This window comes from Stegodyphus dumicola, chromosome X1 (genome assembly GCF_044657685.1).
Source record: "Stegodyphus dumicola isolate Sdum_Otavi_A_Nest chromosome X1, ASM4465768v1".
In the NCBI taxonomy this organism is placed as follows: Eukaryota; Metazoa; Arthropoda; class Arachnida; order Araneae; family Eresidae; genus Stegodyphus; species Stegodyphus dumicola.
Genome location: NC_140780.1, coordinates 1,197,996 through 1,225,514, shown reverse-complemented (window position 1 = coordinate 1,225,514; position 27,519 = coordinate 1,197,996). Strand labels below are relative to the sequence as shown.

Below are 27,519 nucleotides of genomic sequence, written 5' to 3'. Positions count from 1 at the left end.
AATGTAACATTTTATACAATTCTCTGGATTTCTTATTTATTTAAATTATGCATTCTTTATTTTAAAAAAATCTGATGTGAATAAAATGACTTTCTTCTATGGCGTATTTAAATAATAAATAATTTTTGCTGCATTTCAATTTATACTTATTTCCTGGAATTTGGGATATATTTCTCATTCATTCAGTTCTCACTTCATGGCAAGGAAGAAATACATAACAAAATTTTGATGTCAAAATGGCAACTCCTTCAGATCATCAAAACGTACGTCTACATTGTCATTTTCCAAAATTGAGTTCCACCCCCCCCAAAAAAATGAAAAACATCTCTAAATCACAAAAAGTATAAAATATGTGAAATGAACTATCATACTACCGGATTAGAATCATTATTTATGTCTAGTTCTGTTCCAAAAAAATGTGTATGAAGAAGCATAAAACTTACCTGTCTTGGGCAAGGTGGCGAGGCAGACGAGGAGGTTGTGGAGGATGAAATCCTCCTCGTCTTGTGTCCTGGTGCCTATAAAAGTAACAAATATAATTAGAAACAACTATTACAATAGTTAGTGCACATATACGAAATATTTCTCATATTTACAATCAGGTATAAAACATCTTGAAATAACTCTATGTAAGGAAAGAATAAAAGACTCTTTTCCACACCAAAAATTATAAAAACTGATTTTTTAAATTAATTCTAAAGAGAATTTTTCATGGCATCTGTACGTACGTATCTCACATAACTCAAAAAGAAGTAGCTTCAGAATATTGAAATTTTTTATATAGGACTGCTACAACATGCAGATGTGCACCTCTTATTTTAGTTGCGATTAACCGCACCAAATGTGTATAACGCATATAAAGAGATGTATATATCCACTCCGTTCACCGGCTCAGTGATCTCAGTTTCTTTACTCCTATACGTTTGTTAAGTTGTGCATTTTTTACTTTAAAAAGGATTGAATTATGTTATTCTTATCTTTTGGATAAGATTTTCTGCCTTTTAGTACATCTGCATGCAATATTTGTGGAGTTATCAACAATTTAAAAGTTGCTTAAGTGCACCTAAGCCTAATGAATTTTGTGATTGCAGACAATTTGTTTACACTTCAAACTTGGCAAAATAGCGGATTTGTTGCCAATCTACAGAAACTAAGCTTTAAAACAACAAAGATAATACCTTTTCTTATTGCGAATTAAATCATGTTTAATCCATTCTGGAATTTATTCGAGGAAATACGTGTTACAGATTTATTTCGTAATTTTTAATATAGATATTTTTAGTTGTTATATATTCTTGCCTTGTCAGGAAGTGAGAACTGAATTAATTGAATGAGAATTGAATGTGAAAAACTCTTTTTGTTTTATTTGCTTAATTTCTTTTATATTGTTACGAAATGTAAAGGTCCAGTAAGATAGCTTCCCCGCAAAGCAGTTTTAAGGTTACCATAAAATGGCAATGGAAGGCAGGGTTGCCACATTTGGCGATAAATCAGCCTTTTGGCGACATTTGGCAACAAAATTTGCAATATACCATAGACAGTTGGAGAAACTTCTGGAATGAATTCTTACTGGTTTAGTCCAGAATGTTCCCGAACACAAGCTGAAAGCTATATAAACCATGCTGGTCTGCAGTCTGAAAGTGTGCTACATCGAGAGTGTGTGTGCCTCGTCTAGCGAGTCAATCCCTGCGGAGTCGATCGAGTTGACAGCCGGGCAGCGAGTGCCGAGTGGGTCGAGTTCACTGAAGGAGCCTGTTAGTGTATCGCGGTTAGTTCATCGTCGAGAGAGCGTGTTGAGCTCCGGGAAAGACTGAACCGAAGATTCAGGCTGTGCTCGTGTGTCGTCGAGTGCATCGCGAGTTGTAGCGTGGAGAGTCTCGAGAGTGCGTGGAGTTCCGAGAACGACCAAGCAGAGTCGGGAGCTGTACTCCGAAAAGCAGAGTCGGCTGCTTTGCAGGAAGCTGTCTCCACCGTGATAGCCTGATAACTTGAAGGCTGTGTCCAGGGTTCGTACACATTTCTGCACAAGGAAACTAAGTACTTTTAAGGACTTTTATAGACCATTAATGAAAAAAAATTAAGGACCTAAGAGCAAATGGGAACTGGATAAATTCAATTAAAAATATTATCTCTATGCTTGAACCTGAGTAGGATGCATTATTATTAAACATAACTTAATTAACATATTTATTAATATGTTTGAAAATAAAATTAATTTTATAAAACTTAAAAAGTAGCATTAAATATTTTACACTCATAATAACTGGACATATTTGAAAGGAAATAAAAGACATTTTAGTTACCTTTTACTAACAATTATCCTTTTTCTTTTTTAATGTCTCATTTTGTCACATATTTGCTCAGTCTAGAGGTTCAGTAAGTAGATTTTATGTCAAGTAGCATAGGTTAAAATGAGCATTAAAATCATAATCAGCATGATTCGTAACAAAAGACTGAATGTTATTACCGCTGCTGCTTTGTCTAGAGAGAGATCTCCTGATTAGAACAAACCTGAAATGCCTGATGTAGGCACAGTTACAAGTTTTGAAAGTTAGCTGACCTCTGTCTGATGCTGTTAGTGTCGTAGCTTCGTGTAGAGCTCCAGGGGTTGTAACTCAGTTAATATACTTTAAGGTTCTATTAAGCCACTAAAGCATTAGCAGTGATAAGTTCTTTTGAATTTAGTCTCATTGGATGCAAAGAATAACTTTCACGAGAATTTTTATATCTTAGTGATTTTTATATCATGTGACTACGGTAAAGGTTTAACATGATGAGCCTGACGCCGAATTTGCTGTCCTTTCTGTTGAGCCGGCAGCAATATTGCGATCAAGCGGTGCAATATTGCTGACTTAAATTATTAATAAATTATACAAAAAGGAAGGAGATGCACATAAAGTCCGAAAGTATTGTTCGAAATGTTATGATGACAATTCAAAACTATTTGGATGCAAGATAGCCAAAAATGTTACCAAAATAAATGTTTCATATTGTAATATGTATAAAACTGAGCCGTATTTTTGTTTAGAATGTTTCAATAAATTTCATTAAAACTACATTTGATCACATTTCATTGAGACTATACTTATTTTTTAACTTTAATACTGTCGGTCCCGCGAAAAGACGCCAGCCAAACGAAAATTCCACTGCCGGTTTTCAGGGACCGATGCCAGGCTCAGCGTGTTAACGAAAGGCAATAACTTGCTTTAATATAGAGAGATAATTTTTAAGAGAATGCATTTAGTTATAATTAAATTAGTCATTATGGATTTACATGGCCACTATTAAATTAGATTTATTTTTTAATAATATTTGTTAAAAAACCCTATTAATATCACAATCTCAAAAATTTCATAGTTTAAAATACATGCAATTTATGACATTGATTTTTAAACAATATTAGGATAATTACACATTAAAAGCTACAAAACATAAAATTCAACAAAATAATTATGCATCTTTTTAATTTGAAGGCCTGCCTAGACATTCTGGCTAATTTATATTGACTTCCGTGTCCTTAAGCATGTCTTCTGACAATTAGAAATTTGTCTCAATATGCAAACCAATGTTCTCATTAGTTTCTGTGTGTTTTATCTCCTAACTGCCAACCTCTCCACAATGTACTTACCTATGAGGGTTTATTTGATCTGGTAAAAGTGAAATAGTCTGACCCCCCCCCCCTCCCCGACAGACGTGAAACAAATTATCACTATGTCTGAAAGTAACTATAAATCAGATAATAAATTTAAATAAAGGTTTAAATAAGCTTCTGATTCAAAAAGAACTTGGAACATATAGGTCTGTTCTTATGCTAACAAAATCAATTACAGTTTGTGGTGATATAATTAAACAAGAAGAGTCAAATTCAAACTAAAAATATGGACTAAGGGGTCAAAGACTGTACAATTTAATTTCAATTTAATCTGGTTCAGTAACTCTATTGTCATAATAAACTCAGATGTCCACAGCAGTAATGGAAAGACTAATAATTACAAATTATCAGAACTGACAGAACTAATGCAGGAAGCAAGTAGAGATCAGAAACACACTCATCTTACACTCCAAAACTGTTTAAGTGAGGAAATAGAAAGGGAAATTATAGTAAAGGCTGAAACTGTAAATAACTGGGTAATTTACATAATAATAACTGTACATATCTTTAAAGAATAATTTTCCTTCTCTTTACATATTTCGTTTCTTTTTTCAACACATTTCCTTTTCACTTTAAACTTTTGGGATTTAATTAAAGATTTCTGTTATTCTAAAAGACTGCTAATTTTATTTCTTTAGTAATACAAACATTCAGAAGAAATATGAAATACACATGGTAAAGTCTGGTCACAGAGCTGGTGTGGCATAATTCTTAGAATTTAAGGAGACACTGAGCAACAAAATCTAGAAATGGCAAAACTTTTAAAATTTAGAGCAGGCTTTGGAAGCAGACTTTAGAAAGGCACCAAGCAGCATAATTTAGGATCCACAGAGACTGCGTCAGGTGGCAAAATGCCTAGCGCCAGCTCTGTGTATGATGCATTAAGACATATTAGATGAATCTTTTGAATTGTCAGTTTTCAAATTCTTTATTAATAGAAAAATTCCTTTCTATAATGCCTGTCCATATGATAAAATTAGAAGTACTTTTGATATTTTCCGTACTTGTATCTAGTGAAAAGTAGAGAAAATAAAGGGAAGATAAAAATGTTAAGACAGCGATTCTAGAATCAGCAGTAAAACATTCAACTATTATGTTTTCATTGTTCTTCCAGATGTTCTCCAAAATGTAAGAAACTGTATGTTACTACCATGGAGATATTTTTCATTTTATCACATTTTTCTAGAATCCTTTAGAATCGTGGGTCTATAAATTTGTCTTAAAATCTTTCTAAACTTTCCAAGATTCAATGTCTAAAATCCTAAAGAAATATTACCCCTACCAATTCTGTAACAGCAAAAAGGCTGAAATGTTTTACAAAAAAAATCAGAGGAAAAATGTGTGAAATTAATTTTATAAAGAAAATTGATGCATTTTCTAAGAATTCTGATCATTCTGAGAAATGGGGAAAATTCTTACCATGAAAAAATTTAAAGACATTTTTAATTAATTACGTAGCTATTTTGCTTTTGCTAAAAACTGTTTTGTAAACTGTGCTTTATAGCATTATTCTTTGCTTATTTTTCAGATTCAATAAATTGTATACACTGGTGTGCAAAAATTAAGGACGAGACAGTTTTTTCAATATAACTTTGTACAAAAGCTTTCCAAATCAACACATTTAATACCGTAAGATCCCCAATACATAAGGACACGAGTAATGTAAGCAACACTTACAAAAAGAGAAATCAGAGGGATAAAAAGAAGCTTTATTCAAAAAGTAGCACAGAGCGCAATGCGACTGAAGGCTGAAACACTGTGATGGGTGTCCACCAAGAAAAATCCGGTCTTCAATACGGGATATGATCTCCCCTGACTGCTAGGCAGGTTTCACAGCGTCTGCCCATACCGAGAATGAGGGTGTCAATGAGTTGTTGAGGCATTGCTGCCCATTCGTCTTGCAGCGCCAATCGAAGCTCCGGAATCGTTACTGGTGGTAAGTTATGAGCTGCCAAGCATCTGCCTAGAAAATCCCAAACATGCTCGATGGGATTGAGATCCGGAGATCGTGCTGGCCAATACATATGTTCAATATCCTCACTCTCTAAGAGCTGTTCGGCAGCTACTGTGCGATGACATGGTGCATTGTCGTCCATGAAAAGGAACTGCGGACCCATAGCACCTCTAAAAAGATGCACGTATGGAAGAAGAATCTCGTTACAATAACGGGTCCCGTTGACTGAACCTGCGTCAAAGATGTGAAGGTCTGTATGACTACCAAGCAATGATGCCTCCCCAAACGAGAACACCGCCACCTTCATACCTGTCCCTTTCAATGATGTTCGAGGAATGATTGCGGCTTCCCCGCTCTCTCCAGATGAGTATGCGATAAGAATCGCTACTCAGACTGAATCTGCTCTCATCTGTAAAGAGTACTCTTTCCCATTCATTGTCTCTCATTTCCGGTGTTCCCGGCACCACAGAGAACGCTTTCTCCGATGGGCAGGTGTTAGAGGTACACACCGTACAGGGCGTCGTGCAAACAGATCACCACCGTGCAGTCTTCTGGCCAAAATAAAACACGATATCGGTCATCTAGTCGTCTGTGTCGTGTGTCTAGCGATTTCTCCCGCTGTCTGCCGCCTGTTTCTTCTGGCCTGTAAGGCAATATACTGGTCATCTGCGGGTGTGGTTCCTCGTGGACGACCACTACTCAGGGTTGCCACTCAAACAGGAGAATGAAATTCCCTGACTTTTCCAGGTTTTCCAGGTGTGTTTCAAGAAAATTCCAATCTATCCGCATAATGTACGTTGGCTGTGCTAAGAGGTAAATTAATTATGGTATTACTTGTATTGTGTAGCAAATTCACTTAATTATTCAATAAATTCCAGAGGACATTTATTCTTAATTATTCTTGGTATACTTTGATAATTTTGTTTAGTTTTCCACTTAAGAAACTTAATAAAATTTAAGATATATACATTGGATAACAAATGTATGTTTTATTTAATTAATACTCATGATCATCACCAGTTCAACACGAGGCTAATCCGGTCCTTATAAATCACAATGCAATGCTAAATAGTTAGGTTAGATTTTAGGTAAATTTAATTAGCGTGAGGTATGTTCTTAAAAGGCACCTTAACACTTGAAAACACAAATATAATTATAATCGTTTTTGTTTTCTCCACTGAAGATTGAGATTAGAATCTTCCCAATCTGGAATAAAATAAGGCTTTTTTTGCAGACATTCTGCAGCTAAATGCAAGAAAGAAATCTATTTTAATAAATTGAGGTATTTTATATTAATTTCGCAGCATACATAAGGAAAAAATATGTGCATTAAATTTCGTGATGGTATGTCATCATACTGCTATAATTAATTTCAGGATTATGCCAGAGAAAATTTCCTGAAATTCGGAAATATTATTTACTAATAATAAATAAATTTAGAGGGAAGAAGCAACATTAAATTATATGAATAACATAAAAATAATTACTTAAAATTGAATTATAATAATCAACGATATTTTAGCGAATATAGTTATATTACATGGCTAGCCTAGATGACCGATTACTATTTTTTTTATTTTACTGCAAAATGGCAAGGTATTTATTAAAAAGAAAAAAAAAAAGGTTTAAAAAGATTTTGTGGTAAAATTCTAGCATTGCATCTTTCTACATCTTTGGCAAAATTTTGAAAATTGTCACCAAGACCAAAATGACCCGTTTACTGCGCATCATGATGTCGCCAAATCTTATTATTATTCTAACCAAAGAACGTCTATGTAAAGAAGAAAAGGTTCCATACAAGTAATATGCTATTACCCTGCTAGAATGCGGAGGGAAAATTTGCCAAGGGATTTGGCGACGGAACCTGGCGGCCAGAATTTCCCTCTCCGTGATGTGTACAGGAAATTGAGAAACACGTGTTAAGAAGAAACGCTCTTTGACAAAAAGAAAACTACGAAAATCCATTTTTAAATTATTGCGAAAAATCCAAGAAGAAACGTTTTATCAAAGGGCGTTTCTTCTTGGATTTTTCGCAATAATTTTAAAAACAGATTTTCGTAGTTTTTTTTTTTCCTGAAAATAATTAATCCATGAATTAATTTACTTGCACCAAAAAATATTTTCTTTTCCTTTAAAGTTTAACCACTTGCACTAAGACTAAACTTCACGGTTGCGGTGCCATGCGCTACAATATAACAAGCGGTAAAGTGTCTCATTTACGCCGCTCCGCATCTGCGAGTGCAATCCAGAGCTGTAACTCGAGAAATAAACAATCTCATTGTTAGCCGACGTGTGCACCACGTTATTTTCATTTTTGCGATAAATGCTTATCAACGTGGTGTTCACGTCGCTCGCGGTTTGAGACAAAAGCATCTCGACGTGCGTGGCACGTCTTTTTAGTGCAAGTGGTTAAAGAAATTTTAAACGATATTCATTTTATGAACTCTTGATAACGTGACCTTCAAACTTCGACACCGGTTTCGAGCTTTGGCGACAGATATATCAGACATGCACAGCTATTTCCCTCTATGATGGAACGGAGCCACGTCTGTTGCAGAGAGGTTTTCCTTCTTTACAATTCTTTGATTCTTACATATTCTTTGATTCAAACGTCCATGGTACCGTATATTAGGATTAAACCCATTTTGTTTTATACGAGAACAGGTACTTTCTTTAATTCATGTACTGCACATGCGATTCTCGAGAATACTGGAAACCAAAACTTGCGGGAAAGTTGCTTTGCTTTTCTAAAATATTTACAATAAAATTGGAGCTGCGAAAATTGGCTCTATGCCAGCTACCCGAATGACACTCATGTGATACATAATTCGCCAAAAAAGTTATCTCTTCCGACGTCGGCGCAAAAATCGCTTTTTTTGGCGGGATCGTTGTATGAACTTCCCTGACTTTTCCAGATTTTGAGAAAAATACTTAAATTCCCTGACTTTTCCCTGAATATTTTGGTCAATTTTCGAATTCCCTGACTTTTCCCGGTTCTCCCGGTTTTCCAGGTAGCGTGGCAACCCTGACTACTAAACCCCCGGATAGCTGTTCCTGTAGTTTGAAATTGTTTCCAAAGTTGTGAAACGATGCTGTGAGCAATTCCGAACTCTGCAGCCACACTTGTCACACTGCGGCCTTCATCCAACTTCCCAATGATTGGACCTTGGGTAAAAGTATCCAGATGTCGTCTAACAGATTGATTATTCGCCATTTCTCGCTGAGCCAGTAACTCGGTGTGATTTTAACTGCTATACGGCGTGCAATCTCTTTGCCAGAAATACTGATCTTACACCGACAACATGCTTTATACTACTCAGACACTCCCCCATTACGTCTACCTGCATATCTGCGCATGTGCTACCGTACATCACCTTACTTAATCTCCTGATTAGTCTTTCTGTCCTCTCTGCCTCTTCGTTCAGCTGATATGATAATTTTTCGACTTCGTTACACAGCGGAGAAAAAAAAGTTGAGAAGCGATCAATGACAAATAGCTAATACAGCGAAAAATCCCCCTACTCTACTTATTGGCGCCACGCCAGGAGAGATAAAGACCTTTGAACCCAGAGTCACGTGATCACACATCTGGTCGAACGAAGTCTCTCCCTTTTGAACGAAGTCTCTCCCTTTTTTTTCCTGCCGTGCCTACTTGCGGAAAAGAATCCAGAAGAGAATGTCCAAGAACCGGGGGAATGAGTCATAACTCGCAATAAGAAAAGAACAAAAAAGAAGTTTTTCCCCCTTTTCAGGCATTATCACTGCCTTTGGAGAAAGAAAGGAAAAGTTTTCACCACACACACACTGACCTTGCATTTTCTGCTTTCAAAGCAAACATAATTACCCAGATCAAAATAAATAATTCATTATTATTTCTACTTCCTTTTGAACAACGATCCCCGGAATTTCCGGGTATCGAAGTTCAAAATCCGCGGAGCACAAACACCCCTGCATACTATTTAAATTTTGATATTAGAAAAGCTTTGAAATTTCTGCATATCATAAAAGTAATAATCTACCTTCTAATAAAACATTAAATGTGCAATTTTCTACACTTTTTTCCCAATACATCAAATTGTGATTTAACATGTAACTGAAATATCAGTCATTGGTGACCAACACTATACATTCCATTCAGATGATGTCAGTCACCAAAGGCCAACACAGTATATTTTTTATTTGGACTGCACCAGTCACCAGCGTTACACAATTTAAAAAACTATCTCTTCTATCAAATGATGCACAGATCTCTTGGCTGCAACTATACTGGTGAAACTGGGTATCATGGTCTAAATAAGAAAGGAAGACAAAGCAGGCATGGTGCTTAAATGCTAAAGCACTGCAGTGCAATCAACTTTCTCTCAGGAATAGATAACATCACAAACTACTTTGTTATTATAATATTATATACAAGTAACTTTCTATTATTTATACATTTATAATTATATAGTATTTTCAGCTTAAAACCTAAAAATACTATATAAATTTTCCAAAATTGGCCCAAGCTTAGAAATAATCCATAAAAGCTAAATCCAAAAAAAGGAGTAAACAAGGTTCTCCAAGGCAGACGAGTAGCAAGACATCAAGCTGCAGACTAAATGACAGAAGATGAGATTCCAAAAAGACAACATACTTGCAGAAAAAATAATTTCTGAAAAACTCTACAAGACAATTTAATGGGTAAAGTTAAAGAGCAATTTTCTATCTCTTTCAGAAAGAAAATAATTTTTAACATGTGAGAGTAATTCTTTGCATTAACATCAGATAATTTTAACACACAAATGCTAGAATAAAAAAATTCAAATTTCAACATTAGAACTTGCTAGCAGTTTAATAGCATGCCAAATACAGAGGTAACCTAAACATGAATATGGCAAAGTAGAATTGAAAACTTTGATTTACAGTTGTCCCTTTTTGGCCAGTTATTTTTCAAAAGTAAACATATTTATGCTTAAAACTGAAACAATGCAGGAAAAGTCATTTAAAAAAATGGAAACAATTGAAATCAGAGTCAATGGTTTCCTGTTAATTTTTTCCTCTGTTTCAATTAAAGCTGGGTTTACTACACACAAATCGATTCGTTGATGGGCTATGATAAATAATTAAAGATAACCTATTGTGTCTGTTAGCTCTTGATTCTTAAACTAAGCTGTCTTCAGTTTTTCCAAATCTAGTTACAAGCTCTTTGAAATATCAGTAATGATTTACAATTGGAACAAACTCAGCAGGCAAATAAAGACATTCTTCAGGTTGTAGTTAATTATACATTCTTCACTACAATTTCATAAGTTTATCTGCAACGATCTGAGCAAAAATTCAACTACAGCAAGATACAAAATTGAAACCTAACAATTTAAATTAATACTTTTTTTAATACAGATAGATTTTTACTTAATTAGAATATTTTGCAAACTTCGATTTATTATGAAACAAATTTTTTTCTTCAGTTTAACATTTCTTCATATCTTCTCATTAAACAAAACACATTCAAATTAAAATTTTAAATTAATCTTAAAACTTACATTTTTATCAGCAGTTCCTTGACTACTGACAAGTTCTTCCAGTTCTAATTGCAACTGCTTTCTACTCCTTTCAAGTTCTCCCATTTTATCTTGGCTATCTTTATATGCCCGGGTTAAAGATAGGATTTTAGTCTCTTTTTCTTTAGATTTTCTTTCAGCCTCCTCTCTTTCCTGAGCAATTCTCTTAGATACAGCTTTTTCTATGGCAAGCAACTGGGCAAATTTTCGTTGCTTTTTCTCTAGTTCAGAAACTTTAGTCCTCTGATTTTCAAGTTCCATGTTTAGGTCTTCTACCTATAAATTATTAGAAGTAAAATTGTAAATTGAATATATTTGTAGTGAATATAAACAAGAACTGCATAACTTCATATGAAAATACAGTTGAAATGCTAGTTAACTTATATATATGTAAAATTATCTCACCTCAGATTGAAGCTTCTTTTTTGATTTGGATAATTTCCCATTAGCAGTCTGAAGTTCTTCTATCTGCCTCTCCAGCATTTCAATATCTTTCGTCTGTTTTTTACAAACTTCTTTAAGGTTGGCAACCTGCTGAGCATCCTCATCTGCTCGTTTCTTTAGTTCTTGCAACTAAAATAATAATGTTAACATTAAGAAATTTAGCAATTAGTAAGGAATTTACATTTCATAATGGCATATTCAATGGCAGATCTCTGAAGTGAGAGATTCATTTCACTTGACCGTTTAAGGAACTCATTTTATGATACAATATATGTTTACTACTCTTTAAAAATGAATCGATGAATCGTATTTCTTAGCAGCTTGCATGATACATTTTATGTATTTCTTTGTTAATGCAGGAAATAATTCCTAAGAATTTGCCAAGATTTGAAATGGTGCTATATATGATTAACCCCTTAACTGCCGCGGGTGTATATATACGCCTTGCTCAGCCGATGCGTTAACTGCCCCCCAAATGCGCAGCCGATGCGTTAACTTTGCGAATAATTTTAGGTGTAGCAGCGCAAAGCAAATGATAGCAGTTCGGAAGGACGTATATATACGCCTGGGGCAGTTAACGCATCGGCTGAGCAAGGCGTATATATACACCCGCGGCAGTTAAGGGGTTAAATATAATTATTTTTAACACTTCTTGTGATGTCACGCAAGTCCTAACACTTTGAACTAATCTTTTCAGTTTTAATTTCAGGTGAGAAAGCAGTAAGAAACAGCCTAAGGGAAGAATTAAACGATGAGATAAATATACAATCAGCTACTTACTTTCAAAAGCTAAAAACAGCTGTACTGAAGATAAATATGTCCCATTTCCCATTAATCTTTACAAACTATTTTTATCCCTGAATTACATTGCACTGTCTCAGTTTAAGTTTATGCTGCCCCAATAAATTAAATAAATCACTAAACTACGATCTGGCATTATTATAAACTCAATATATTTCCTGTGTTTTGAAAAGTCAACACCAAGCTATTCTGGACAAACGTGAGGCTTCAAGCTCAAATTCATACATCTGCTTTACCAAATGCAGAAATAAAGATCATCACTAATCTGTTCCCCAAAAATCTGTGTATAGCATGTGTGCATAGTGCAGATAAAAATCTAAGCATAACATTTTTATTCAAAACATGGTACTAGTACTTTGTAGCGGTGGTACTAAAGGTTTTCATAGTCAAAAAGTTGAGAACTGCTGGTCTAGAGGTTTAGTAAATAGCAGGTAAATTTTATGTCAAACAGCATATATTAAAATAACAAGTAAGATCATAATCAGCATGATTAATAACCAAAAGACTGAATGTTATCACCGCTGCTGCTTGTCTAGAGAGAGAGAGGCCTGCTGATTAGAACAAATTTGAAAGGCCAGATGTAGGCACGTTTAAGCAAGTGTTGAAAGTTAGTCAAGCTCTGTTTGATGCAATTAGTGTCATAGCTTTGTGTAGAGTTCTAGGAGTTGTAACCCAGTTAATATACTTTCAGGTTCCAGTAAGCCATTAAAGCACCAGAGGTGATAAGTTGTTTTGTATTATTTTAAGTGTCTCTAGATGCAAAGAATAAGTTTTACTTGAATTTCTACATCTTTGTATTTTATCTTGTGACCACAGTGAGTAGTTTAGTAATGAAAGAAAATAACTCGCTTTAATATGTAGGGATAAATTTTAAGGGTAAGCAGTTAGTTATAAATAATTAAATTAGGTAAATAGATAACCTTAGTCATTATGGATTTACATGGCAACTATTAAATTTTATTTTTTAGCAATATTTGTTAAAAAAGCCCTATTAAAATCAAAATCTAATAAAATTTCACAGATTAAAATACATGTAATTTATGACACTGATTCTCAAACAACAACACTCAAAAAAATATTTATCCGTCATTTTAATTTGAAGCCTTCCCAAGCATTTTGGCTAGTTTACATCGATTTCCTTAATTCAAAATGCAATTTCTTTATTCAAAATTAAATCAAACTGTAACTGTTAATAAAATTAACATAATCCTTATAAATCACTATGCAGTCGAATTTAGGATCCACAGAGATTGCATCAGATGGGAAAATGCCTAGTGTCAGCTATGTGTATGGTGCATTAAGACATATTAGATGGATCTTTTAAATTTTAAGTTTTTGATTTCTTTATTAATAAAAAAAATCCATTTCTATAATGCCTGCCCAAGTGATAAGATTAGATGCATTTTTAATATTTTCCATGCTTGTGTCTAGTGAATAGCAGAAAAAATAAAAGGAAGATAAACATGTTAAGAAAAAGATTCTAGTGTCAGGAATAAAAACATTCAAATATTATGTCTTCATTGTTCTTCCAGTCATTCTCCAAAAAGTAAGAAATTCTTCGAAAACTTTCTATAAAATTCATCTATTACGCGTTGCTACTATGGAGACATTTTTCATTTTATCACATATTTCTCGAATCTTCTAGAATCATGGGTCTATAAATCTTCCCTTCAAATCCTTCTAAACTTTCCAAGCTGCAATGTCAAAAATGCTGAAGATAAATTATCCCAATTCTGTAACAGCAAAAAGCCAGAAATATTTTGAAGAAAAAAAAAAGAAAGGAGGGAAAAGTGTAAAATTAATTTTATAGAGAAAACTGATGCATATTCTGAGAATTTTTAATATTCCAATACAATTACATGGGGAAAATGCTATGAAAAAATTAAAAAGACGACATTTTTAATTAATTACATAGCAAATTTTGCTTTTGCTAAGAGCTGTTTCGTAAATTATGCTTTATAGCATTATACCTTGCTTATTTTTCAGATTCAAAATATTGTATAATAAGTTGCCAAAATGAAACTTTATAATATTACAGAGAAAAATTTTAATGTTATTTTTTTAATATAATTCCAATATATTACCATTATTTTAATGAAATTTATCAATGTTTTAAAAAAATCGTCGAAAAATTCTCAGATTTCAGAATTAAATTTCTCTATACAAACTGACATTAAAATCGCCAAATTCATAAGTTTAATAAAAGAATTCACATTCTCAAAAGTGGAAATTCTTTAAGAGCTCTATTACAAAAAATGAATTTTGAAATACTTATGTTTCACTTCTTGCTTAGAAACTCAAGTATCCCTTCATTTATATTAGAAATGGAAACAAATTATAACACATGAAACAATTTGAAAGATAGCCATATACCTCAGTGAATCGCCAAAAGTATTCCTCCAAAATGCTAATTCACACTCAAAATGGCAGTCGTAAAAACAGAAAATTTCAGATGATTAAAATTAAGGACCTTCTGCTGATTTGGGCTAAAATTAAGGACTTTTAAGGATCAAAAATCGGTTCCAAAAAACTTAAGGACTTTTAAGGACTCTTAAGGACCATACGAACCTTGAACAAAGATAATACATTCTCTTATTATTGCGAATTAAATCATGTTTAATCCATTCTGGAATTTATTCGAGGATATAAGTGTTTCAGATTTACTTCGTAATTTTTAATATAGATATTTTTAGTTGTTATATATTCCTGCCTTGTCGGGAAGTGAGAACTGAATTAATTGAATGAGAAATACTGAATGGTCTGTGAAAAACTGTTTCTTTTTTGTTTTGTTTTCTTAATTTCTTTTATATATCATGTTAGATTTATTACAATATTTGTATAGAACATGAGACAACAATTAGATAATTCTTCAAATGATATAAATTTATATGAATTCTGAGTTATAATATGGGCAAAATGTAACTCTGTCGAGTGAACCCAGCACCAGAGTGTCACTATTCTAAACAAATATAGTGAATTTTAAAGAGTGCATTTATTCTATTGTGGTTTATGCACTGTGGACAAAGTAGATTTAAATGAAATGCAAGAAGAAAGATGTATAATTTAATATTCCATGCAAGGAAGTCATTTGGTGTAAACATCAGATTTTTTATAACTGCAGCTACATCTAGCTGGTGCTATCTTCCATATTACACAGGAAATCCAAATTGAACTTGATATGTTTTTGGACTCGAATTTAAGAACGTTTTTTGACGGAAAACTTTCATTACAAACAGACACATTTCAAAATATAACATTTTATACATTTCTTTGCATTTTTATTTAGGAAAATTATGCATTCTCTGTTAAAAAAAAATCTGATCAATCTGTGAACAAAATATGACTTTCTTGTATAGGGTATTAAATAATAGATAATTTTTGCCGCATTTCAATTTATACTTATTTCCTCGAATTTCGGATATATTTCTCATTCATTCAGTTCTCTCTTCATGGCAAGGCAGAAATACATAATAAAAACTCATACCTTCATTAAAAATTTAAAAATATGAAAAAACATAAAATTAAACTAAATTTTTTTTACTGAAACGTGCCCGTCCCAGTACCCTGCGATTTCAATATTGACCATGTTATAGGCCGGCGCTGGAACAAAAATTTATAAATTAGAAATAATTTTACTATCCTATGTTATGAAGAACGTAAGACCCCAAAATTATGAATTAAATGGAATCGGAGATACATTTATTCCTTTTGAAATTTATTTGCTAAAATTTCAGATTCCACACAAAAGTGATACCCTATGTGTCATTTACGTCAATGTTGTTCTACTGAGACTCTATTCAAAAGTAAATGAAATTTATTTCAAAATTTTTATGAAATATATTTTCTCTCAAATTCTAAACAAAGTATTTTTATGTCAAAATGGCAACTCCTGCAGATTATAAAAACACATATCTACATTGTCCATTTTTCAAAACTGAGTGTTCTTTTTCCTAAAACAATGGCATAAAAAATATCTCTAAATCATAAAAAGCATAAGATATCTGAAATGGAACTATCATGCTACAGGTTAGAATTATCATTTACTTCTAGTTCTGTTGCAAAAAATGTCTATGTAGAAGCATAAAACTTACTTGTCGCGGGCAAGGAGATGGGGAATGCGAGGAGGAGGTCGTGGATGATGATGATGAGGATGAGGAGGAACTCCTCCTCCTCTTGTGTCCTCTCTCCTATAAAAGTAAAAAAATTAGTTAGTGCACATATTACAAATATTTCTTACATTTACCATCAGGTATAAAACATCTTGTGATAACTGTATGTAAGGGCAGAATAAGACTCTTTTCCACCCAAAAAATTATAAAAACTGATATAAAATGAATTCTGAAGAGAATTTTTCGTGGCATCTGTACATACGTATCTCGCATAACTCAAACGAGTAGCATCAGAACTTTGAAATTTTGTATATAGGACTGCTATAACATGTAGATGTCCACCTAGTATTTTGGTTGTGATCGGCCACTCGAAACGTATATAAATATATTAATATATATATCCACTCTGCTACCCGGCTCTGTGATGTCAGTTTCTTTACTCTTGTATGTTTGAAAATTGTACATTTTTTGCTTTAAAAATGATAGAATTATGTTATTTTTATTTTCCGGTTAAGGCTTAAATTTGCATGCAATATTTGTGGAGTTAGCAACAATTTAAAAGTTGTTTAAGTGCAGCTAAGCCTAATGAATTTTGCGATGGCGGACATGTTTGTTTACACTTCAAAACTGGCAAAATTGCGGATTTGTTGCCAATCTACAGAAACTAAGCTTCGCAACAACAAAGATAACGCCTTCTTTTATTATTGCGAATTAAATCATGTTTAATCCTTTCTGGAATTTATTCGAGGAAATAAGAGTTTCAGATTTATTTCGTAATTTATAATATAGATATTTTTAATTGTTATGTATTTTTGCCTTGTCAAGAAGTAAGAACTGAATTAACTGAATGAGAAATACTGAATCATCTGTGAAAAACTTTCTTTTTTGTTTTGTTTGCTTAATATCTTTTATACATCATGTTAGATTTATTACAGTATTTGAATAGAACATGCGACAACAATTAGATAATTCTTCAAATGATATAAATTTATATGCGTTCTAAGTTATAATATGGACAAAATGTAACTCTGTCGAGTGAACCCAGCACCAGAGTGTCGCTATGGTAAACAAATATAGTGAATTTTAAAGAGTGCATTTATTCTATCATGGTTTACGCGCTGTGGACAAAGTAGATTTAATTCAATCCAGTAGGTTTAAATGAAATGCAAGAAGAAAGATGTATAATTTAATATTCCGTGCAAGGAAGTCATGTGGTGTAAACATCAGATTTTTTATAACTGAAGCTACATTTAGCTGGTGCTATCTTCCATTCTACACAGGAAATTCAAATTGAAGTTGGTATGTGTTTGGACTAGAATTTAAGAAATTTTTGATGGAAAACTTTCATTACAAACAGACACATTTCAAAATGTAACATTTTATACATTTCTTTCCATTTTTATTTAGAAAAAATTTTGCATTCCTTATTTTAAAAAAATCTGATGTGAACAAAATATGACTTTCTTGTATGGGGTATTAAATAATAGATAATTTTTGCTGTATCTCAATTCACACTTATTTCCTGGAATTTCGGATATATTTCTCATTCATTCAGTTCTCACTTCATGGCAAGGCAGAAATACATAATAAAAACTCATACCTTCATTAAAAATTTAAAAATGTGAATAAACATAAAATTAAACTAAATTTTTTTTACTGAAACGTGCCCGTCCCAGTACCCTGCGATTTCAATATTGACCGTGTTATGGGCCGGCACTGGAACAAAAATTTATAAATTAGAAATAATCCTACTATCCTATGTTATGAAGAACTTAAGACCCTAAAATTATGAATTAAATAGAATCGACTATACATTTATTACTTTTGAAATTTATTTGCTAAAATTTCAGATTCTACACGAAAATGATACCATATGTGTCATTTATGCCAATGTTGTTATATTGAGATTCTATTCAAAAGTAAATGAAATTTATTTCAAAATTTTTATTAAATATACTTTCTCTCAAATTCTAAACAAAGAATTTTCATGTCAAAATGGCAACTCCTGCAGATCATCAAAACGCACGTCTACATTGTCATTTTCCAAAACCGAGTTCTGCCCCCAAAACAGTAACACAATCAAACCTGAAGACATATATGTGCAAATTCCATCATAAATCAAGTTACATGACAAATCCAGCAAAATTCCTTCCCTGCACAACTGTTTGTCTGTTTACCATAGATATACATACTTCCGGTTACAAAAATATTTTGACCCAAATATTCATGTTTTGGAATTTTTAAATGTAAAACATTATAAATTACAAAATATAACATTCTATACATTTTTTTTCCTTTTCTATTTAAGGAAAATCCTCATAAAAATTCTGATGTGGACACCACAACTTTCTTGTATAGCATATTAAAGTATACACATTTTTTGCTACATTTCATTTAAACTTAATTCCTTCAATTTGAGATATATTTCTCATTCAATTAATTCAGTTCTCACTTTGCGGCAATGCAAAAATACATAAAAACTCAAAATACCTTCATTAAAAATTGCAAAATATGAAACAAATTAAATTACATAAAAATATAAAATTTAATTTAATTAAATTTGTCTTAAATTAATTATGTCTTCGTCCCAGGGACCTGACCTTGTGCCCTGATCACTGGGCCCTGCGACCTCATTATTGCCGTGATGAATCGCTGTAGCAAAGTTTTTAAATTGGAAATAAAATCTTTTATAAAGGTGTCTGAAATAGAACTATTGTGCTACCAGATTAAAACCAACAGTTACTTCTAGTTAAAAATATATATGAAGATGCAGAAAACTTACTTGGAGCGGGAATGCTGGCAGTGGCATAGCGAGGGGGGGAGAAGGAGGGCACTGCTCGCAGAGAGACGCCAAATGGTCCCCAAACAAGAATCGCATCACCTCACTTTGTTGAGGTGGGTGCCGAAAAGGTATGCCTTGGGTGCCAGTTATGCTTGCTGGACCAGGGGATGAGGAGGAGCTTGATTTGGAGCAAATCATTCTGCTCTTCTTTTTGCTGCCCTATAAAAGTAACAAATGTATTAAGAAATAACTATTAGAATAGTTAGTACTCATATTACAAATATTTTTTTACCTTCACAATCACATATCTAAACCTTTAGATTATAACATGTCATTTATATTTATGCTGCTATATTGAGATTCTATTCGAAAGTAAAAGAAATTTCAAAATTTTATTAAATTTACTTTCTCTCAAATTTTAGAAAAGCATTTTGATGTTATAATGGTAACAGCCCACAAATCATAAAATCACACATTTGTATTCCCATTTCAAAAACGGAGTTTCTTTTACTAAAAGAATGGCATGCAAAACACATCTCTGAATCACAATACTAAATAAAACAAGTGAATTCATAATTTTAAATAAATATTGATAAACTATTAGAATCTATTAAAGCAACATTTTGAAAATTCCAACCACATAGGATTCTGCAGTTTTTAATTGCAGTTAAAGAAAACCTAACTGCAGTTCAAAACATGATTGCATAATCTTCAAGATATGTATATTTAACATATGATGGAAATTCTAAAGATTTAGTTTCATATAGTCAGCATTATTTTTCAAAATATGTTGTGTTCAATATATAGAAACTTTTACAATGTAAGAAATATAAGCAGAATAAATATTGTGGAAAAATAATTTCTTCTTAAGGATTTGCATATGTTTTATACAGTTCTTTGCCCTTTCATAGATTCCTATTTAGGAAAACTTCCAAAAAAATGTCTGGCGTGGACACCCCGACTTTCTTGTATGGTGTATAGACATTTTTGGCTGCATTTTATTTAAACTTATTTACTTGAATTTGAGATATATTTCTCATTCAGTTCTCACTTTGAGGCAAGGTGAAAATATATAAAAACTCGAAATATCTTCATTAAAAATTGAAAATATGAAAAACATAAAATTAAACTAAATTTGTTTTACGGAAACATCTCAATTCCAGGACGCTGCGATTTCAATATTGACCCTGTTACGGGCAGGCACTGGAACAAAAATTTATAAATTTGAAATAATCCTACTATACTATATTACAAAGAACTTAAGACCCCAAAATTATGAATTAAATAAAATTGAGTATACATTTATTACTTTTGAAGTTTATCTGCTAAAATTTCAGATTCCACACAAAAATGATACCCTATGTGTCATTTACGTCAATGTTGTTATATTGAGATTCTATTCATAAGTAAATGAAATTTATTTCAAAATTTTTATTAAATATATTTTCTCTCAAATTCTAAATAAAGTTATTTTCATGTGATAATGGCAACTCCTGCTGATCATAAAAACACTCATCTGGAATTTTTTCCCTAAAACAATGGCATGAAAAACATCTCTAAATCACAAAACGTATAAGGTATTTGAAATGGAACTATCATAATGAGTTGCTGGTTGTAAATTTTTCGATTTTAACAGCTTTGTGTGCATTTATGGCAAGCTGCGGTTGTCAGATTTCATTATACTATTTATTCTACATTACAACGAACTTAAGACCCCAAGATTATGAATTAAATAGAACTGATTATGATAATTCTGAAATTTATCACCTAAATTTTCAGATTGAATACAAAATTGGATACCCTATGTGTAACTAAGCACATGTTGCTATATTGATATTCTATTCAAAAGTAAATGAAATTTATTTCAAAATTTTTATTACATTTTTTTTTTTTTTTTCCTCAAATTTTGGGAAGCATTTTGATCCTTCTTAAATTTCATTGTGTTTAATCTTTCCCATGTTTAGATAGTAGAGCTGTAGAGGAAGAGAAAGACACCACGAACGATTATGTCAGTCATTACTTACATCAAGTCTCAGATAGGGCTTAGACTCCAGTTAGAACATGGAACAAAGTTTAAATCATTTTCCAAGTTTCTGGAAAGTTTACAATAGTGTAAGATATTTTCTTGACATGATAAGTCCTATGGATTCACTTTTTACACATCTTTAGAGGAAATTCTTAGGATATTATTTTATTTTACATTTTATTCTTAGGCTATTATTTACATTACTTTATTTTACATTACATAAACACTAGCATAAATAGTGCTTCCAAAAAGAATGACTTAACTTTAACTGGGAAACTAAAATTTAGGACTGATGTCTAATAAAAGCTAATGCCAATAACTAAATCAAATCTCAAGGAAGCTTTAGTTAAAGCATGAATCATTCAAAATCTGAATTGACAGATATTTAATTATTCTGCTTATAGATATATGAAGATGCATGAAACTTACCTCAGTTCGGAAAGCAGAAGGTGTTGGAGGAGGCAATGGGGCGCTCTGTAAAAGTAACAAAGATATTTAGAAACTTTGTATAATTAGTGCACATATTACAAATTTTCTTTGCATTTACAATCAAATATCAAAAACCCTGAGAAAGCAATATGGGAGTTTTTATATGAGGTGCTGACATCAAGTAAAAACCAATATAAATTGTGAAACAGTACAGTTTAGCTGGGTGTGAATTCTCGAAGTTCTCTGGAACTCTACCTTTTTTTACAACTGCAGCTACATCTTGTTGATGCTATCTTCCATTCTGCACACGATGTCCAAAATGAAGTTTTTTATTGGGGGGGGGAGCTCACGGCCACCAAGTTTCCAGGCCAAAGGTTTTGAAAAACTACCAAAACATTGGCATAAAATTATGGAATTAGGTGGTGATTACTACTCGCACTAAAGACACTGCTATCATGCTTTTTTTTTCCCCTAACTTTATTACTAACATTTTCTGATGGGAAAACTTTCATTACAACCAGACATATTTTGGCAATACAATTCCTTGACAATAATACAAGAAATAAAATTACGAAACATAGATGATCTGATGTATGAAATATTTACTAGATTCAAATAAATGACAACAGAAAATAGAATTGTTATTATTGCAACACTGAAAAAAGTGCAAGAAAAATACAATAGCAATCATTTAACACATTACCAAACATTTCCAAATATAAGCCAACCTGCACATAAGCCAAGATTTTGTTGTAAAAATTCAATCAAAACTGATAACACATATGTGCAAATTGCATCATAAATCCATATGATAAATCGAGCAAAATTCCTTCTCTGGTACAACTTTACTTGCACAACTGTTTGTCTGTTTGTCACAGATATACGTAATTCCCATTAAAGTGTTTTAAATGACCCAAATAGAATGTTACATTATTCAAACATTAACATAACAAAATTATGCTCCCAATAAATGAGACTTAACTTCAGCTGGGAAATTACAACTAAGCACTGATGTCTACTTAAAACCATGAAAAGTGTAACCTAAATTTTCTTTAAAATTTGAAAAAAGAAACTGCTTAGGTAGTATTATGGTGTTCAAGAACTACTAATATTCCTGTTTTATAAAAATAGAAACTTTTTTTAGTCTGAATCTCTATACTAAAATGAATAATACATCTACTAAGGATTTCCTAAATACAATACTTGTGAAAAATACAGCTGCAGCAATTAAAATATACTTTGAATGTTTAAAATAACTGAAAACTCATGGATTTTTTAAATATATGCTTTAGAGAAGTATTAATTGAACAAAATTTTACCTCATCCACTGCTTCTAGTCTTCTATCCTGAGAATAGGGTCCCAGTCCTTTAAAAAAAAAAAAAAATCAATCTTTTCTGCATGTAGCGTGCGTGATTAACAAAAATGCATATTCAACAAAAAATTAGCATTAACTATAGGAATCTAACAAAGAAATGGATTCTTGGGAAAGGCACTTCATTTAAATAAATAAATAAATAAATAAAACAAAAATTATAAACAAATCGAAACAGAAATTGATTTCAAATTGCCAATACTTTATCTGTATCATCAGTTTTTCTGTATGAAAACATGATCAACAAAAATGCATATTGAAATGCATTCAAGATGCCAGATAGAAAACAATGCACTAAATATTGAGTTAAAAAGGAAGAAAATGACACTATATAAAACATTAAATTACCGCATATGCCAAAAAAATTAACTATTAATTACCTGCATCGAGCAGGGCATTAGTTTCCTTTCTCAGGATTTCATCAAACTCATCCCTCATTTTGAAGGCTTTCTCCAACACCTGAAAAGGATAAAATCTCAATTAGAATGCTGTATAAGTTATTTTTACATTCAGTTTATATAATCTCTAACACAGACGCGCAGCATTACTCAATGCAAATAGAGCTTATGGGTAACAAAAACTAAAAACTTTATACAGTACAGATGCTGCCCAACACAAAAAAGGACGTTTCAAAATATATTTTATTTCAAACCAGTTTACTAAAGTGGTGTTTACTGAACTGCTTTGAAATAAAATGCATTAGTCTGGATAATGAAGAAGCAGGCATAGAAAGCAGTTTAAAATGCAAATACAATTTTTACAATGAAGACACTTTTTTAATGTGAGATGAAAGTCTCCTAAAATGAGTGTTTCTTTTAAACCTGTATACATGTATTATTTTTTGTAGTGACAGCAGTTTTCCATCCACTTCAGATCATAGCCTCAAGTCAAAAGGATTTCGCATTAAAGCATCGTATGATGAGCCACAGCAAGATGGAAAGCCAGACATCAACAGATATTAGCATCCAACATTCGAGTGACCTAAGATGCGGCCACCTAATTTGGTACCAACAGATTTTGGTCAATGTCTTTCACAAGTTACCTCTTCAAAGAATGACCTTCCTAATAATGGCCCCACTGAAGAGTTGACAAAATGTCACGCAACAGCAAAAAAAGCTTCCATTGGCTATTACAAGAAGTTTACACAAAGAATTTACAAATGTATTTCCAGGTGTAGGCCAGGCTTGAAGAAACTGGACTTAAGAAAGCTGCAATTGGACAAAATGTCCAACCAAGCTTTTTACCTGAAGGAATCCAGATTTGGTCAGAGACAGCTAATTCATGAACAAAAACAAAATGCGACACTCAATACAATTTAGTGCGACACAATTTAAAAAAGGGCTTGTTTTGCTGAAAATAACGGGTTTGTTTCAGCGTATATGGATGTACTGACTTCTACATCATTCAGAATGGATATCTCCTGATGGCTCAAATGTACAAATTCTAAAAATCTTGGTAATGCCTTGTATTGCTGCCACTCGCGATTCCACGGTTTTTATACATCAAAATGGCCTAGTTCATGAACTTAAACATAGGAGGAGGAAATAAAAGAGCACATGGAATGGTGTTCAGATTTGGATCCCGTACAACATAATCAGGATAACTTTAGCTATTGTACATTCTATAGGGAAAATTTCCCATAACCTCATCTATCATGAAATCAATTTAGTGTTCCCAAAAACTGAAAATATCTACAATCTTTATTAAAAGTCTTACAAAATTCCTCAATGCACATCTCTTTTTTGTCTGAAAGACATGTGTAAAAATGAATTTTTTATAATAGTTGTGTTTCCTATAAATTTATCCTTTCTTACATTTTTATTAAGTTCTAGCATTCATAAATATATTTAACCAGCAGCTATCTGTCTATTTAAATTGCCTATCCCCTTATCAATTGAGTAAAGTACATACAAAGCATTTTCTTTATATTGATGCCAGTTTTATTAAATAAAGAAACACTGAACGAGAAAGATAAGAATTGAAGTGGTTCAGATCTTAACTCAAAAGGGATCATTTTAAATTTAATACAGTTTATCAGTTCAGATTGTCACCAGACAGTGCCCAGGTGGAATAAAAGAACATTTCATAGGAAATTAGATTAATATTCATTTAGAGAAATATTATTTATTTTCTATCGATTTAAAGAGTGATAAAAAATAAGTTATATAATTCTATAAAAGTATTTAATGTTTTAATCTGATTCATTTAAATGAGAATACATTAATTTAACATATTTTATTTAAATCATTTACATTAAAAAATGAAAGAAACAATATTCTTAACAATTGCATCAACTGCTTTATAGCTCATTAATTCATAACAATATCATAAATAATGTGGCATGTCCTGAGCTTTTCATGTGGCTGTCTAGTGTGGAAGCTTAAATACAAAAAATAAAACATCTCATTTTGATAATCTTTAACATGAAGTATATTAACAAAAAGAAAAGTTTTCCAAGGCAGCTGTCTCAAACTGGTGGCCTGCCGGCTCGCTGTTTCACATGGCTTGGGAATATATTCTCAGCAATTTAATAAACATTATTCATAGTCCACTTTTACATCATTTTGCTAACCCTTCAAAACGAACATGAGAATCACTCAAAAATATTCATAAACGGAAGTAGATTTTTCCAAAGATTTCAAGCTACAGATCTGACTAAATTGAGATTTTTCCAAAGATTTCAAGCTACAGATCTAAAATTTATTCATACCTATCACTCAATTGTTAATTACTGTGATAAGAATAATCATTTTGTTTGAGCATTTGATATGTGAACATTTTTTCTGAGCAGTTGAAATTTAATAAGAAAAGAATGAGATCGACTGACGGTTACATTAGGTGTTGCAGCTCAAATCAGTAGCCCAAAATAAGGAAATTTACTTACTGATGTATAGATATATGTATTTTTTCTGTATACGCAGAAGCAAAGCTTAATAAATAAAAGAAAGAGGAATAAGTAGTCATTATTAGTCCTCAAGTTTTGGCCACTTGGAAATATTTTGTAAGCTGTTTATTTTTACCATAAGTTAGTCAGTCATTAATTCAACATAATTAGAATTATTTGGAATAAGCTGGTTTCATGCATCAGGCAAAAGTTCAACTTATATTTGAGACCACTGCTCTCAGATGTTAACATCCACAAAAAATTAAATGGATAATGTCTTAAAAAGGATTATCATAATTATACACACCTTCAGCAGATCCTCCTTTACTCTCCGAGGACCTGAAAAAAAATTAAGCAATTATCTAAAAGTTAAAGACAGATATGTACTGATTTCTAGCAAAAAAACAGGTTTGTCTTCTTCTTGAAAAACATCTCTATACAAATATAGTGGTCGTGGTTTTAAATATCAATGGCAAAAGCGACATAATTGGCGACATAATTGCAGAGAAAAAACTTTAACAAGTTACTTGCTTACACACAAGTTAAACACTGTTTTAAAATGCTATGGGTTTTTGTTTAAAGGAATGGAATAACATCTGCTGCTTTAGAGAATTAGTTAATAATATGATTTGTTAATTTGTATAAAAGAGAAAATGAAAATTAAAAATTTTCAGGGACTATCTCAAGAATAAATTATTAATATTACTGTAACTTAAAAACCAATTACAAACATTTTTAAATTTAGGTTTGGGGGAGAGGATGAATGGAGAGATGGATGTGGGGGTATTCTGGCACAAAACCTTAAACGTTATACGCGCCGAACTACATGTAAGGCACTTGAAACACAGCTGATAGATAGAAACAGGATAGATATACAAATAGACAGACATGGTTAAAACCACATGAGCTGCATAACAACCAAAACTGATGAAATGATCAGTACTCAGATGAAGTTGCCGATACCTGATGATATTAAATGTCAAGTGTAAAATTCTAAAACATGAAATAATTTAAAATACATGTCATTAAAATACCAAAGTGTAATAGCATAAGCAAAATCAAATTGAATTACAAAGAATTGCCTCTTTCATGTAGTCAAATAAATTTGTATTGGCCTCTTTCCTGATTACTCTGATATAGGAGAACATCTTTATTAATATTAGGTAACTTTTTTTTTTTGACACACTAGAGTGGAAGCTCCCGTAAAGCAGCATTTAACTTCGAGAGCATAAGAGGTAAATTTAAAGCACAAAGTTAAAACACCAAATAGTCTCAGATTTAATTGTTCATGCCAATAATAGTTTAATTGTTCATGCCACAGGATGAAGGAGGACAGACACAATGTTCTGCTTCATAATCATTTACTTTAAAAGCCTGCTTAAAAAAACAAACCTAAAAGTGGGGAGAACCATCTTGAAAGACATCCAGGTATAAAGTATACAGAAAAGCATGGCTGTGATCAGTCTGGGTATTTTGAATTTCCATATAATAGCAAGTGGGCAAGATTCCAGTGGAGATACTGCAC

The 27,519-nt window shown here is 32.2% G+C and overlaps 1 protein-coding gene across 1 annotated transcript in view; it reads right to left on the bottom strand.

Moving 5' to 3' along the window:
• Window positions 1-365: 365 nt before the first annotated feature.
• LOC146993036 (uncharacterized) overlaps window positions 366-27,519 on the bottom strand; it is a 133,241-nt gene continuing 106,087 nt past the window's right edge. Inside the window, exons 15-19 of the mRNA XM_085807664.1 lie at window positions 19,283-19,501; window positions 16,483-16,578; window positions 11,552-11,719; window positions 11,129-11,422; window positions 366-518 (exon numbers count right to left, since the gene is read on the bottom strand). Of these exons, the coding sequence (XP_085663790.1) occupies window positions 366-518; window positions 11,129-11,422; window positions 11,552-11,719; window positions 16,483-16,578; window positions 19,283-19,501 (930 nt within the window). The remainder of the gene's footprint in view (window positions 519-11,128; window positions 11,423-11,551; window positions 11,720-16,482; window positions 16,579-19,282; window positions 19,502-27,519) is intronic.